The sequence below is a fragment of the Lonchura striata genome, chromosome 5 (assembly GCF_046129695.1).
Source record: "Lonchura striata isolate bLonStr1 chromosome 5, bLonStr1.mat, whole genome shotgun sequence".
Taxonomy (NCBI): Eukaryota; Metazoa; Chordata; class Aves; order Passeriformes; family Estrildidae; genus Lonchura; species Lonchura striata.
The window spans coordinates 40,255,868-40,272,756 of NC_134607.1; the positions used below are offsets into that span (position 1 = coordinate 40,255,868).

Genomic DNA, 16,889 nt, shown 5'->3' on the forward strand with positions numbered 1-16,889 from the left:
TTACCCTTAGTGTCATAAGTTGTGGATGTAGTGGTATGCCATTTCCCCCTGCCCACCAGTCTTTTCTGAAAGTGCTCAGTAAGTTAAATATGCATGAAATTAAAGGTGTGCTTTTAGCATAATTTTTAAAGAAAATCCTTTGAATGACTCCCCCAAGAAAAACATCACACCCTTGTTTAGGATTATCTGTTTATTTATTTCAGTTAAAACAAACATACAATGTTTCATTGAAACTGTGTTGCTGGCCACCAGTCTAGCTAGCAGCCGTAGCTAGGCTGTTGGCCTCTCCCAGTAGTGCGGGTATTTACATATGTACACGGATGTACCGCGGGATGCGCGAATTTAGCGGCCTAACTAGCGTTAGATCGCAGAGGTGGTTAACTTGCTGCATTCAGGAAATCATAACATCCATGGTAAATCTTGGAGAGAAAGTACACATGAACCTGAAGAATACTTTCTATGGACCCAAGTGATTCCGGTGTTTATTGCAACATATACATTTGTAATAAATACAATCTTAGTGTTTTCTTACACACCTTAGGCATAACACACTCCTTTCATCTCTGTAAGCATTACACTTTGTTGAAAAAGGCTCTTTCCTTTGACAGCTGTTACACAGATGTACAACATGGACAACTCCTTGAAATGCTGTATCAGTAATGAGAGGAATATATACATAAATCCTGGACTCCAAACCTACATTATATACATTATACTTACAGTATATACACACATACAATTTATGTACATATACTATCATAAATATTGAAAAATAGTTTTAGTTTGAATGGATTAATGCTTTATAAATAACGTTACATTTATGACTGAAATATCATGGAAGACAGTAATGTCTAACTGAGGTGACAGAACAGTGGTTTAATACTGAAGCTGCTCTTTTAGGTGGTTTGTAATGTAGGTAACTTTAAACAGACAGGTTTGGAAAATAATTAAAAAAAAGAAAATCACTTGTTGGAAATCAACCCAGCCAAGCGGAACTCAACTGTTGCAGGTGGAGAGTCAGAAATCAAATTATATAATACATAATATATAATTTGGAAATTGCTACATTCAGAGAATTAGTGACATGTACAATATACTATGAGGTGTCATCACAAAAATGTTCTTCCCTTCTGGTTGCCAAGAAGGACTTTGTAGTAACTTCTCACAACTCCTTCCTCTTCTATGGTTGCTGTGAGAAAGGAGAATATTTCTCACTTTCTTTCCTCTTTTTAAAGGGAAGAACTTCAATCCCTTATGTGCTACAAATTGCTCAAAGGTAGACAACATTTTAATCCTCTTCCACCTTTGCACATTTGTGGAGGAAGAAGAAAAGCTGCCAAAGTACTGAGGAGGCACATGCTCAGCACTTCTGTGGAGATCAGGTAACATGGGATAGTTAGCCATGGATGTACAGTACCTGAGGCAGAGAAGTACCTACGGAGCGCTAGTCACTGCTGACTCCAGGACCATTAATTGCCAGTTGAGTACCACCGAATTAATAATACAAATAACACACAAGGAATCTAACTTGTCATTACAGTTTTACACTATAGTCTTAGTGACCAGTACTTAAAGTCATGCAGAAGTATCAATACAAAATACCTGCAGTTGTTTTTCCATAGATTTTAAACGGCTGGGCAGAGCTTGACAGTATCTGCCAAATGGTGACTATTGTTTAGATTTATTTCTGATTAATTCTACAAGAGCAAAAAAGTGTCAGGCACTGTTTAATTAACGGATTACAGGCCTTTATTTGGTCTCTCTGACACAATGACTGAGTGCGACTTCATAAATCAGATTTTTAAAACATTGTGTCAGATGAAGACAGTTGACCACACTGCCATGACTATTTCATTAATAATCTCTATCTAGGCTTTTGTACCCAATATTGCTGTTTGAGAACCTCTTATAAGCCAAGTATGCTGTTATACAAATGCTACCTCTCTTCAACCTGGGACAAGAATGAAAGAGCAAACATGCACTAGAAACAAAATAGCTCATCACAACCATACAGCACCTGTTTCATCTGCTAAGGCTCGTTAGAAACATATCTATTTCTGAAGCAAACAAGTATGAGATGACTATCCAGTCTATGAGGTTATCTTTAATACTACTATACAGTATAAATTGGAAGAGGAATCCCAGTTGCGTATATGAAGAGAGTTTGTACCAAGCATGAAATATTGGTGCAGTTATTTTGTGGATTTGACTCAGAAACAGAATAGTCAAGTAATTCAAAATCCAATAATGGATGAGGAATTTGAGAAATACTGTACAGTTTTTGAATATTTTACAACTAGAAGACTACATTAGGATTTCTTTGTTTTTCTACAGGCTGTTTCAAGATAGATTGGATAAAAAAAATCCCAACAAACATTGTTACAACTGACAATGGACCTTATTAATAAAGGGAACTTGAGGAGGGAGTTTTGTATTAATGGTGTCATATGCTCCAGTGCCATTCAGTTTCTATCTACAACGGGAAAAAAAAAACCCAGACCCTGTTTTCTCAATTGCACTACTGAGTACCTCAAGAAGGGAAATGTTAATTCCAACTTTACAATTTTAGATTACCTATGCTTTTCTCAAATGTAGCCTTTTCTAAAGGGTGGGGTTTCTTAACGTTTGAAAATTTGCATTTCCAGACCATTTTTGGTAACTCTAGTCACTTACATAAGTCTGAAATGATTTTCAGGATTATTTTCTCTAAGGGAGCTTCATGGGAAGCGTTTAGTATCAGAGATTTTTGACCTGAATTGGCTTATTTTCTGTATTGGTTATTAGAATAATTTTTAAAACAAAATTTCTTCTTATTATGTCTCTACAGAATCATAAAATATGTTGAGTGGGAAAGGACCCATCAGAACCACCATGTCTAACTCCTGGCTCTGCACAGGACACGCCAAGAACTATACCATGTGCCTGAGAGTTGTCTAAACACTTCTTGAACTCTGTCAGGCTTGGTGCTGTGACCACTTCCCTAGGGAGCCTGTTCCAGTGCCTAACCACCCTCTGGGTAAAAAAACCTTTTCCTGATATCCAACCTAAACCTACCCCGACTCAGCTTCATGGCCCTTATTTGGGTCCTGTCACTGGTGACATGAGTGAAGAGATCAAGAAAGTCAAACTAAGATTAATTTAGGACACTAATTAAATATTTTTATGAGCTCTTCTATGTTATTTTTTCATTCTTTTTAGAAAAATGTTTCTTAAAGTCAAAATAGTGCTTTTGAGGTCCATAAGAATTTTTGGTACAAAAAATAAAAGCGTTTCTCTCTTTCTCTCTCTCATTGGTTATTTAAACCCTTTGCTGTAAATTAAAGAGTTCTTTCTCACATCAAATGGTTCCATTAGGCACATTCAAGTAAAATAACAAAATATCCAAGTAACAATGACGAAAGCCAAACACGGCTTGATAAAAGTCTACAGAGTTCTGTCCATTCTCTGGAATGGAATAAAGTTGTCACTTCCTTCAGCCAGACACTCACATGGTTTGATGTCAATATCCACTTCCATCATGCAGAATAGTTTCTTAAAGACAGAGTTCAGATATTCTACAATCAGAAGAACCATCAACAAAGGATCTGCCTTTTAAAGGAAGCTGGATAGCTCATTTTCATTCTCAGTAGGTATCTGAGTGAACACTGGCATTTGAAGTGGTGTGTTACAGAGATTAAACCAGGGCAGTTAATGGCCATCAGATGTAACATTCTGGATCCAGTCTAGAATAATCAGTGTCATACACCCAGTCATCACAAGTATACCACTTAGAAAAAAGAATGAAGCCTGAAAAAGAAAACATAAAAGAAGTATTTCAGATTCTGCTATGACACTGTTGGTAAAATGCAACATACATTTATAAATTCATGCCCATATACTAGCACAAGTGCCATTGCTCACAGAAGACAGGGTAAAAGAGACAAGAGATCAAGTCAATGACAAGGAGCTAAGTATCTTTCTCATATTTGGGGTCCTTTCTCAAATCAAAAAGTATTTATTTTCAGTATAGCAGACCTCACTCTCAACTAAGGGAAGTGAATGTAGCTGCTGATACCAGTCAGGCTATGCCCCCTGTGGTAACCTGTCTCTGTATATCTGATTGAATTATGATTCAGTATGTCTGTGATTAGTAAGAGCACCAAGAACAATCAAGAGAACCCAAACAATTGGCAGAGTTGAGTTCTTATGCGGAAAACTATGTAAGTAAGTCTTAAAATAATATTTGAAGAATGTCAAGGCTTTTAAAATATAGTCCTTAGGGTATTCTGCTGAAATCCAGTTCTTAGCAGCAACAGAATGACACAGCTACTGTTGAGATTTGGGGCCGGGGCTGAGAGAAGTCACTGAAGTGAACTGGGTCTTGTGATGGCCAATTCCTTGGTTTTGAGTTCCTATGTAGCTCCCTGCAACTATGCAAGATAACATTAAATGCCAATTCACTGACTACCAGGACTTCAAAATTTATAAATCATGAAGATACTTAAATTTTTTATTTTGAATTAGTAAGCAAGTGTAGTTACATATTTGTCTATACATACCCCAACCTTTTGCACTGATTTCATTGGTTCCTTCTTCACTAATTTGATGTAGAAGGCAGAAGGAAGTATAAAGATCAGCATGGCAGCCGCAGAAGCACCTGTAGAGAAAAAGCATGGAAATAAATATTCATTAACAGGTAAGCATACGCTAATTGGACTGGAACTGCCTTTTCTGAAATGCGAAGGAGTGCTCAATCTGACAAGGAAATGCTTACCAATGAATCCAAAGATGTCTCGAATAGTAGGGACAAAGATAACGAGCATGTTGGTAAATGCCAGAAGAGAGACAGTAATGGAACAGTGACGCCACCAGCTGAACTCCTTCCCTGCCCACAGCAGCTGGGTAATGGAAGTGCGGATCTTTGGAAGAAGGGGAAAAAAAAAAACAGTTTAGTCTTCATTTTGGAAGACAGTGATTTGTCACCTGAATTAGACTTTCCTTCTGAAAGTATTTTAACATAATTTTCCTGAATGCTTCAGATTTTAACAGAGGGGGAAAGATAAAAGTAAAATGGAGAAAAAAAAACAGGGAAAAGTATCTGGTTTGAACAAAAATTTCAGGAAACTTTGTAACATCTAGGGACTCTGCTTAACAATATACATATAAATGGCAGATCTCCTCCACAAGGTATGAAAAAAGGATGCTGGCTTTTGTAAGCTGATAATACAACAGTGTAAGCATTTTTATAGAGGGGCAATCCATTTCATTTCCCCAATATAACTATACCAGGAAAACAATACAACTGAATATATTTGTATCTACTGCTTAGTAAATGTTACCTATTTATTGATTAACAGTATAGCTATAATTTATGAGGTTTATCAGAGTAAGTTTCCTTTTTCAGTTAAGAGAAAAACTCTTCAGTTTTTCAATTAATAAACAGGAGCTGCCAAATCAGTAAATAACTGCAGCAGTACAGATGTTAAAAAAAATTACTTACAGGGAAAATAACTACAGGTACAGTGAGGGTTACAGCCATAAGTACAGCAAGACGCACAATAAGAAGGAGAACATCAGCACCCAGATAAGCAGAGTAGGTGTGAAGCAGTTCTGGTTCGACTTTTCCTATAAGGAAAACAGTATTTTAGTTAGATTTAGTTGACATGCTTCTTAAACATGTGATTCTGCTCTAGAGTTCACACAAATTTTACATTTACATCACCAAAATGAATTGAAAGCCTCAAGAGCTCCTGTAAGAATGTAACAATTTTACACAAATATGACTTGGAGGCACAGAATCTGGTTTAATCCAATTTTAATCCTATGTCTTGGGCCTAATTGTATTACTGATCTCCTTTAGAGTGTGCACTTAGAGAAATACTAAAAAAAAAAGCCCAACAGCGTATAATTAGAATGCATATTAAATGCTTGCTTGTTCTATTTCTAAAATAATACTGTCAGTTTGCAGAACATGAATAATTTAAAGCAGAGAGGCAATACTTACCATAAAATGTCAAGTATCCAAAGAGAGCAGCCAACAAATACATGAGGAACATGGCAAAAAAAGATACATAGGACACATTCATCATTCTTTTCCGGCTTCGGCTGCAAGAAAAAGTAACATTGTTAGTGGTGAGAACATACAGTTTCTTATTATATTTGTTTGTTTTGTGAAATTACAGATATTTATCTAACACTTACCCTTTCAGTTCTTCATAAATAGGAAGAATTGCAGGATGGCAGACAAAGGAAAATGTTAAGATTGGGACAGCATAAACAGTCTGGAAAAAAAAAATGTTTTGTAAATATCTCAACAGACATTAGAAATTTACTTCACAAAATCATCAGGAGATTCTTCAGTTTTGGCCTTACTTGGTGAAAAGACCAGCTATTCTTTACAATGGAAAATGCAGAAAATGTTTAAAGAAGTTCGTATTTTCTTAAATCCAGATCCTGAGGGACCAAATAATTTCAATTGTCACTGAAGTCCATGGTGAGCTGAATGTTTTTGCATTCAAAATCATGTTCAGAAACTCAGAGGCTTAGGCCATCATATCTTGAACTTGGTATTGAGTATTACACAAGTGGAGATTCATCACTGTAACTGGGAGCATTCGTGAGCCAAGAATTTGTGACCAGGAATAAGTCAAACATCCTATTTGCACACTTCTACAATCTTTATTTTCTTCTGCAATCTACATTTTGAAATGCTTCACTAACTTCCTTGACAAAGCTTGAGAAATGCTGCACTAAAGAATGAGAGATGTGTTTTTTGCCATTCAAACACACACTTCAAGCTCCTCTAATTTCTGTGTATTTGGCATGTGGAAACACCCAATCTGCCTGAGGTAAACAGTGCCCAAGTCTACTGGAACAGAAAGTCTTAACACATCCCAATTTTAAAACTGGGCAACTGCTTGAAGGAAAAATTACCTAATTTATCTGCTACCTACTTAGTCTCAGTTATTTTCAACAAAGCATCTGTTTTTTTGGTCAGTTACCTGTGAATTGAAGATGAAATATTTTGGCTTGCACATATCATCGCTTGTTATATTTTCAGCTATCAAAGGTGCCACGGTTGCATTAAATAATGTCACATTCACGGCAACACTGTCCATAGGACAAGGAATCTGAAACATCTTCCAAATTACCTAGAAATAAAGTCATGCAATTTTTACTTTGACTAATGCAAGATGTGAAAATTTTTAGACACTGTGCTTAATTTCATTTTGAAATGAAGTTTTACAAGCACTTAAGTTTACAAGATTATACTTACAACAATCAGAAAGAAGACCATGCAAAGTAAGGAAAAGCCACTGGTATAGCCCAAATACCCTGTGGTTGAGAAAGACAAAAAAAAATTAAGATACAACAAACAGAAACACCATTCAAGTCAAAACAAAATGACAAAATACATTCCTGTTAAGTGATCTCTTTAGATTGTCATTTCCTTAGCATTACACAAAACAAATTAATTATTCATTGACTTTCTGCTAATCCCGACCCAGATCTAAAGGTTCTGAAAGACATATTAGGGTCTGTACATACACTGAGTCTGTAGTGTTAAACTTTTTAACTTACAAGAAAAAGAAGCAAAAAAAATCTCACAGCAACAACTACATGAATTGTTTATTGTATACTAAGAATGATATAGGATTAATTTTAATAGCATGCACTATCAGATAACTTAGCCTTTTTCCTTCTGTTTTTACTGATTTACTTCTAAAAAATAGTAATTTGAGAGAGTAATTCACATTGAGACTCTCAATTATTTAAGTTCCACTACAGGATTCTCTGAATAAACAGCCTGTTAACTGAATTATTCACATAGATCACTGAATTACAGCCATTTCAGATAAATCATCTGGCATGAATATTCTGTTACTCCTCAGGATCTAAAATGAAAAGATACTGCCCAGAGTTTGCAGCCCTACTTTTGAAGGCTGTTACAGAATAGCTGATAACAATATTGTGTTATTTCACCATTGACCAAAATAGATCAAACTTTGGGATAAGAACAGAAACAGAAAGTTACTGTTGAGATTTGTTCTAAAGCCATCCTATCTGCTGCCCTTTCATCTTCCACAAACACATCTGTAATTTAGTATACTTGTCTTGGGGTTTTTTTTCCCTTTCTTCAAGGAGACTGACAGCAATTATCTAAATGCCAATTAGTCCCAAGAGACAAGTTTAGAGACAGCTGTTAATTCACACAGCATTTCAAGACTCAAACACTGCATCAACACATTTCCCCACAGTACTTCCAATGGGTTTTTATTTTGAATGCTCTCTACTACTTACCTAGATTTTTCAATAGGGACAGAGGAAGAATAAGAATGACAGACACCAGCAGCACTAAATAGTCACCATTGAGATACCATTCTCTGTAGAAAAAAAAAAGGTAGTATTTGTAAGTGATTAAGTATTTAGAAATTGCAATTACAGTTTAGTCTTCCCTCTTATTTTCTACAACATATGGCTCCTTAAAAAATGCACTACCTGATGTCACAAATTACAGCATTTAATTTCCTATATGGACCTATGGATAGCTTCTTATCTCACCCCAAACCTGCATTGTGCCTTTCCTTTAGTGTCCTTTTATAAAATAATAACATCTGGAAGTCAAGAGACAAAAAGTAAATGATTGGTTAGAAAAAAAGTGAAGTGAGATCAATCACAGAAAAAATATAATTTTCTTAAGTGCTGGTTCCCAACTCTCCAGATGTTTTAGAATATTGCAGGGCCCCAGCAGGGTTTCCATTTTTAATGGAAATAAAGTTCTGTTGGGTGCTCTGTGGGAGTTAAAGAAAAACAGGTGAGGGCTGAAGGTAAGGCAGTAGCTCAAGCCCACTGGCTGAGAAAACTCCAACAAGCACTGGGAGTCTCTTGGAGGCACATTTTGTCCCTTTCAGTAGGGAAAACATGGTAAGAACTTCAGAAGCTTTTTCCCTCAGAACATTTCTGCCATTTTTTCTGTAAGAAGCAGCAACTATTTTTTTTATAAAACATTTTTGGGCATTAGAAGATTAACATCTTCTTTGAAATACATAAAAACAAAGTCCTGCAGGACCATCCTATATGCTTTAAGCAATTAAAGTAACACTAAGTTACACATTTATTCCCAAGTATTAATAGTTTACATCCTATTATGATATAATTTAACAGTATTTATTTTAAAATGGACTGTATACTATTTAGGTAAAAGATTTAATTTGCAATTTTTATATGCAAACTCAGTTGCTGAGTTATAGCCTTTTATATGGTAATGGGAATAAGGAATAATTAACAGCCTTGCTCTGGATTTACGTAGTAAATGCAAAAAGGATGTAATCATCTCTTTCCTCTGTTTACTTGGGATAACCAGATGTATAAAATGAGTATTTTAAAAACTTAAGATGTACAGGACATTAACACCATACACCTTTTGTTGTCTTTTTTTAAAATATAGTAGACTCGTGGCATATTTAAAAGAAAATCACAACAATAAATTTCTTGCAGTTGATACAATCACAAGAACATGCACTGCTATTGTGCATACCATAGAGAGGCCATCAGGACTTTCAGATCAAGGACTTCAAAGTTTTTCTGTCCTGAAGAGTAAAGAATGGGATTGTGCAGTTTTAAAATATAGCCAAGTACTTTAGAAGTTGTTAAACAAATTTTAATAATGGATCTAGTATTTGCAATATTGTCTCAGAAGTCCTTTTACAGTAAGCATTATTTTGGGACACTTGAACAGGTAAGTGCTTACATTTCGGGCCCCAGGCTGCCAGAGTGGAATCCATGCCAATGGTAGCCACCCAGACTCCCCTAAGCAATGCATGGAGAGAGTCAGTTAAGCCGGGTTCACGATTGCCAGAGCACTGAGAAAATATTTACTTTAAATCAGTGTACAGCTACTTAGTGACAGCCAACAGGAAAACATTTAAGATACAGATCTCAATTCCTTAATTTTCTCTGCCAGATTTGCAGAGCAGCAGCTGTATCCAGAGAGATTCACAGGCTTTAACTTTCCTTTTTGAATTGTAAACAGTTTTGAATTTTTGACTGAAGATGGGACAATTAAAAATATTTGCCTCCGAGCCCCCTTCTAAATACTGGCTACTCCAGGGGCTCTCTTAAGAACCGAAAAATACAGACTTGAATTCAGCCAAAGGAGAGAAATTAAGCTTCCCAGCAAAGAATTTGTAAACATAACACTACTAAGTAAATAGGGTAGGTGCAGTATTTGAGTACATAAAAAAAATGAAAAGAAAGGAAAAGAAATATGGCTAGCACTGTTATTATGACAGTATCTATTAGCAAGCTGTATGAACATCACCAAATGGCTTGAACCCCTTGGGGAACACGGCAGAAAAATGCCTACCTTCTGAACTCAGGCTTAGGTGTAAGTTGGAGTCTTGAGCTGCTCAGCCCTCTCAAGACTGGGACACTTCAGGACAAGGCACAGAAGTACAACTCTGAAGAGTGAGATTTATAGCACTTAACTCTATCCATCTGAACTCAGGCATCTTGTTTTCACACACCCTCTCAATACAGAGTGATATGATCAACTGTTCCTTGGAGACACGCAAAATGTGTCTAAGTCAGGTGCGCCAAACTGATCACTACAGAGGATCACCCTTCTCCGATTGAGCCAAGACCATTGTAATGATGAACTCAAGACATGGTTAGATAAAATCCTCTTTTTAAGGCCAAGCAGGAAAGCCACTATGGAGGCAAGGTGTCTCCAAGGCTAGACGGCAAGGCATCTACCACTCTAGCCTTAGGTATATATACTCTGGATTAGGTCAAGATTTAGTCTCTGAATCTTTTTGAGAATTGTTCCTTAAGACATTCCTTGCGTAACTGCTCCTTAGTCTTACATTTAATCACTTGCCACAATATTAATACTAGAAAACCAAATTAATCAGACCAAACCATTTTGAATGAATTAAAAAAAAAAACAACAAAACAAACAACAAAACAAAAAACCAACCACACTCACATTTATCTTTCCTTATCAAGTGTATGTACTGACTGGTACATACATTATCACTTACCTGATGTTCTTTACAGAACAACTTTCTGCAATATGATGCAATACCTGTATTTTTCTACCCTTTTCCCAGGTCAGGCTGGATCTAAATGAGGTGAAGCACTCATGGGGAAGGAAAACTTACTGTATCTCTGTCTGTATAAGAAGCTACCCTACGGTGTACCGAACGTGGTCTTCATATAAAAATATATACAGTCTCCATATTTGTTTCTCCTAATAGTTTCTCTGATGAGGAGTTCTAACACCTACCCTGTGGTCTCTTCGATGTTCATAAATGTCTTGATGACCAATGGTAACTCATATTTCACTATGAAGAGGTAGCTTGACATAGCTGTAGGTGAATAACATCATAGATCATTACAAATATAGAATATGCCACACGATGCAAGAATCACATAACATGTTTCATAACTTCACTTGAACACAAGCAGTTAATGAACACATGTTGTGTGACAAATAAGTCTCCAAGAATAAGCAGGAAACAATTATTATTGACAGTACAGACATTTCAAGGTCTTGTCCTCACCTCCAATGTTCTGCATTGTAATTGATCCAGAAGCAGCAAGTTTTCCAGCCATACCAAAAGCCTTCATTCCCAACTGTTCATATAATAAAGATCCTAAAATAAAATACGATATCCCATTGGAAGGGTGTATTTCAAGAGGATACCATAAGAAACAAATACTACATATTTGTAAAATACTGATTTGCCATACCTCCTTCATTGGCAGTCTTCAAAAGAAGATGCACTGAATACAAAGAAAATATTGAGACAAACAGCAGGAGTATCCTGGAGAGAGAAAAACACACACATTTTAATAGCCATAAATGACTTATTGTAACCCTATTAAATAAAGATGGATCAAATATAAACATTATCCATATTAAAATATTATATGGGGGAAAAAGTAGATTCTAAGGTCAGTTCAAAGTGTTCTGAAAACCCAATTAATGCCATGTATAGAAAGCATTTTGTTGCATTTCAGAGGCATACAAAAAATTCTAATGTAGGCTTGAACAATAATTCTATTCAGTCTAAAGTGGCATAAACATCACCAAGTGTCAGCCTATTATACTTGGCTACATTTGATAATAAATAACAAAGTATCAATGGGAATGTGTGCAGGTGAGGGGGAAGGTTTGCATCCTTGAAAGAAACTGTATTTTTTCTGTCTTCCTGTCCCCGTTCAACATTGAGGCTAACTACAGCTGAAGTGAAGATTATCTCTCGGTCTTAAAAGAAATCAGCTTTTGAGCTTAAACCTGTGTTATGTTCTTGCTTTTATGTAAGGATGAAACTGCAAAAGCCTTGAAGAAGTGACTGAAAATTCAGACTCATTGAGAGCTGTGTTTTCAAATGGAAATACATATCTATTGTCATTAAAAAAAAATTCTTTCCTCAAAAGTTAACTCTTCAGATGTGCTTACATGGGAATCGCTAGTGGCTTGTTTATCTTCCCCACAGCTTTTACAGGCAATGCATATTATTTCCAGAAGCACATTTGCATCACCTAAAATTCGGGTCTCTCAACAACAAATCTCTCCCACAACAAATGCACTTCCTGGAGTGGCACGCTAGGGGGGACTTCTCGGCTGCTGAAGAACACAGTGGAAAATTACAAGGCATTAAAAAAAAAAAAAAACCCTGCTCTTTCTTATACCAATACAAGCATTTTGCTAGATAGAAAACCTGAGAATCAGCATATCAAAAATTGCTTAAAATGGGTAAACTTCATTTCCCAGAATACATTTCCTTTTGTGTAATTTTTAATTTTGGTAAAGTCAGTAAATGCAGCACAAAGAACTGGAAACAAAAAGACCTGAGAAGCTTCACAGATCTGTGTAGGAAATTTAAGTTACTGTGTCAATTCAAAACTAACACATGCACACAAATAAACCTCTCTATTTCTGACAAGTAGAGATTAACTAGGATTTGACTCAGCCATCAGGTAGAAACAGCACAGCTGAGATGTGCCAGTGTTACACTACCTTAAAACAGCAGAGACCCTGGATCTCTCAGTCCTACCATGGAAAGGCTGCCTACAGTGTAGACAAGACCAGTTCAGCAAATGCATCTTGAAGCTCACTCTGTTTCTGGCTTCCAGACCATTTGATTCATTTATTTAGTGCTGACACAAGTGACAAGTCCCAGCACTTACACAAGTGCCTCCACAATATTCGAAGAACTTACTGCCCTAATCAACTGCATCTGGATCTGATTTTGTAACCTAGTTATTAAGGGATGCCTGTAATGCCCTCACTGTCATCATAAATCCTCAGTCTCATTTGTGATTAACTGCTTTCCTGCCTCAGAACTGTACGGTCTACAAGTTTTGCAAGGTAACAAGGCAGTTTGTCTTTGAAACAGCACTAATGCAAATAGATCTGAATGCAGCATCTGGGAATAAAAAGCACCCAATTGTTAAATCGGCAGTTTTAAACATTTTTTTTTCCTCAGAAAAGAGAACCCCTGAAGTCTGTTCCAATAGCTAACCGTAAATTGTATTTTTTCCTCTCCTCAGAGACATTCTAATGTGCATTACATTGATTGATTATCTTTCATGTGCTGCAGAACATCTTTAGGGCATGAATATCTATTCTAGATTAGTCGTTCATTCAGTTCAGCATCATCTAAGCAAGTGAAAATCTTAGTAAAAGATTAACATATCACCATATGTTTAAAATCCTCTAGGTCAGAACTTCACATGTAGGTAGCTTCTTCAGGGAACTTGAGCACCACCTGATACACTGTGAAACATCTGGAAGTAAATCTGACCTACTTTCTGGAAATCTGGCAGCAGAGTCAGGGAAATTTTGAACTAAACATTGCTTTTCACGTGTTCTTGAACACTCAGCACATTCATCTATTTCCAGGATAAAAACACAAAATTCCTTTAAACATATCCATGGATACTCATTTGCAGTCAAGTCAGTGATGCTACATGTTGTGTGAGCTGAACTGCCTCCAATACATGAAAAATGTACTTTCCCAAGACATTTAAAAGCACTATACATAACTCTATCCTTATGTATTTCTAGTTACATTACACTGTAGTTCTGCCCTACACCTCAAAACTTCTGCCAATGTTGACAGGCCAATAAAGACAGGCTGGTTATTCCACATCCCTCCCTTGCAGGCAGACAGAAATTTTTATAGGTGTAACTGAAAGCATATCCCTGAAGTGGGTGAAAGCACAGCAATAAAACAACTTCTTTATTGGTTTAAGTACATTGTAACTCTGTAGGCACAACGATGTCAGTTGAGGAAAGCAAGATCACATCGCTGATTGGATAATAGAACGTTCAGGGGAAGTCTATCAGTTATTCATGGAGAAATTACAGCCAAGTCGAGCAAAATTCACTGTAGAATGTTTTTGTTTTGCCTAACTTGGAATGAATCTGTTTAATTTTTGCAGGTTCTTCTGAGTGCATCACAATCTTTACATTCAAAACAAGCCTAAAATGCAACTCTGCACCTATGAAAATGACTGGATATTTTCCAGGGATCCTATTTTTACACCATTTATTTTTCCATTATGAATTACACACCAGAAAGACGGGGGCTTTTTTGATGACTCAAAAGATACTTACACAAAAAGCGCAATTCCAGTGTTAGCCATGGCAAAAGAAAGACCCAGGATGCCACTACCCACAATAGCATTGCTCAGATTAAATACTGACATTCCAAAAGAAGTAGTACCCGGATGCTGAGGAAATACAGATAGGTAATAATTAATAGAAAGTTATTACTCATCTCAGAATTAAAACAAACATTAAATTGGCAGTACATTTCTGTTTGTTTGTTTGTTTATTTGTAACGTCATTGCCGGGTACTTACATACTGAGTTTCATATTTCTTCTTTCCAAGATTAGAGTCGAGCAAGAAATTTTGGTTTTCTGGATCAATATCCGCATAGTGGCTGCAAAACAACGTTGCACCATTAGCGACTCTTACGGGAACCTTGCATATTCACTTCCCGATCAGCATTTCCGATCCGTTTCAAAGGGAAAAGGAAAAACCGATGGAATAACCCCGAAAGAACCACCCCACCTGCGGCTGTGTCAGCGCGCGGAGCGTCGCGCCCGTCTCCGGCCTCAGTGATCCCCGCGTTTCCGCAGGGATTTGCCGACAGACACGCAGCACCGCCGGGTCCCGGCTGGCGCCGCCCGCCGCGGGGAGCCCCCTCACCTCTTCATGGCAGCCGGCTTGGTGGGGTAGGGGTAGCTGAAGTCGTTGCTGTTGGAGCTGTAGCTGCTGCTGTCCTCGTCGGGCGAGATGTTGAACTTGCCCATCTCGGCGCTGCTCATGCTGGCGGGGGTCGGGCTCGGCGGCCGCCGCTCTTTTGTCCTTGCCGGCGGGACTCGCCGCGCCTGCGGAGGGGGCGGGAGGCGACGTCAGTGCCGCAGCGGGCGCGAGGCCGTCACGTGGCCCCGCGGCCCCCGCCCGCCGCCGAGTGGAAAAGTACCGGGCGGGGGGCGCGGGCGCGCGCACGAAGGTGAGCCCCGCGCCGGGCCGGGGGCGCGCGGCCGCCGCCCGGCCCGCGCCGAGAGCGGCACCGGCACCGGCACCGCCACGCCGGCGGCACACCGCCACGCCGCACTCTCCCCCCTCCCCCTCCGCCTCCCCGCCCCGATAGCGGAGAGCAGACTGATGCAACACCGGTGGGCGATTGTCACATCGGCTGCCGCGCGGCTGTCCCTCCCCGTGTTTACCTCCCGCCTCCCCGCCAGCGACACCGCGCGACCCGGCGTTTTCAACGGAAAAACGCGAGCCGGTCGCGGGACTGCGTCGCGCCGCAGTGGCTTTGCGGGTTTGCCACCTTTACGGGATGCAGCGGCGGCGCATCCCTACGCGCGGCTCGGCGGCGTCCTGGCGACAAGCCGGGCCGCTGCCGCCGGACAAAGGCGCGAAGGACGAGCCGTGCTCCGTCAGAAAAGTCGCCCCGTTCCTCTTGGCGGCCCGGTAACGGCCAGCCCCTGCCGTACCTTCTACGCGTGAGCTGGAAAGCGAGGGTCTCTCCCGAAGCCTCGGAATAACGAGATTCTCCTGCTACTTCTTCCAAGGGAAAAAGAAGCCCTTAACTATGATATGTCTGCGAAAACAAGCCCCTAGATAAACAAAGGTAGAAAAAAAATCCCGTAAAAAAGTCAGAGCTATCAAAAGGAAAGAAAATATCGCGTCCGTATCGCTCCGGTGTCCGTCCCGGTCTGACGGCCCCCTCGGGGCGCCGCCGCTCTTCAGGCAGGAATGTGGGCGTGTCAGCGAGGGGCGCGGCGCCCGCCCGCTTGCCGCGCCGCCTCCCGCCCGGTGTCCGAGTGACCCCTTGCCGCCGCCCGGGCAGGGGCTGGGGGGGCATAGGGGCAGGGGGGCGTCTCCGACTGAGGGGTGGGAGCCGGTCAGCGGCGGGAGCCCGGCAGGGGTCGGGACCGCGGCCGCTAGCACATGAGCCGAGCAGCGCTCCGGTGTTTACATTGGGGCACTGGTTTACACGGCAGAGACGGGACGCTGCGGTGCTTGTCAAAAGCGCTCTGCCTCAGAGGCGCTTCTACCGGCCCAGTGCAGCATCCGCAGCGCGACTGCAGCACTCGGTGGCTACCGGTTCACCCAGGATCTGCCTCCCTCTTCCACCCCGCGCCTGCCTGCGGCGCGGGACGAGGTGCCACCGACCCATCATAGCTCCTCGGTGCAGTCACTCGCTATTTTTAACACCTGCAGCAGCGCACATGCAAGCCCGGACCCCGAGGGCAGCCGACAGACTCCCAGAACGTTTCCGTCGGGAAATGAGCCGGAATGACTGACTCCCCCCAGTGACGTGATTCACGATAAGCCCCATGTAGGGAAGAGAGGGGGAAACAGAACATCCTGCTTCCT

At 39.9% G+C, this 16,889-nt stretch overlaps 1 protein-coding gene across 2 annotated transcripts; it reads right to left on the reverse strand.

Annotated features, from left to right (window-relative positions):
• Nucleotides 1-172: 172 nt before the first annotated feature.
• SLC38A2 (solute carrier family 38 member 2) lies at nucleotides 173-16,270 on the reverse strand. Of its 2 annotated transcripts, XM_021547437.2 has the most exons (16): nucleotides 16,004-16,270; nucleotides 15,207-15,388; nucleotides 14,856-14,937; nucleotides 14,609-14,724; nucleotides 11,734-11,807; nucleotides 11,544-11,636; nucleotides 11,267-11,348; nucleotides 8,281-8,363; nucleotides 7,256-7,314; nucleotides 6,981-7,130; nucleotides 6,181-6,260; nucleotides 5,984-6,084; nucleotides 5,480-5,604; nucleotides 4,754-4,898; nucleotides 4,539-4,636; nucleotides 173-3,786 (listed from the first exon to the last, which is right to left on the reverse strand). In XM_021547437.2, the coding sequence occupies exons 2-16, from the start codon at nucleotides 15,323-15,325 to the stop codon at nucleotides 3,688-3,690; spliced, it is 1,506 nt and encodes a 501-aa protein (XP_021403112.2). In that variant the 5' UTR covers nucleotides 15,326-15,388; nucleotides 16,004-16,270; the 3' UTR covers nucleotides 173-3,687. The 2 variants fall into 2 exon arrangements, with proteins under 2 accessions (XP_021403112.2, XP_077639613.1); XM_077783487.1 differs by having other exon boundaries at nucleotides 4,539-4,898.
• Between the last annotated feature and the right edge of the window lie 619 nt (nucleotides 16,271-16,889).

What these genes read in the sequence shown, in the direction of transcription:
- SLC38A2 (XM_077783487.1), bottom strand. Translation starts at nt 15,325, where the DNA reads ATGAGCAGCGCCGAGATGGGCAAGTTCAACATCTCGCCCGACGAGGAC. An exon ending in GAAGACTGCCAATGAAGGAG is followed by an intron (nt 11,637 to 11,733) that starts GTATGGCAAATC and finishes ATTTTATTTTAG; the next exon opens with GATCTTTATTATATGAACAG. An exon ending in ATTTCATCTTCAATTCACAG is followed by an intron (nt 6,261 to 6,980) that starts GTAACTGACCAA and finishes TTTTTTTTCCAG; the next exon opens with ACTGTTTATGCTGTCCCAAT.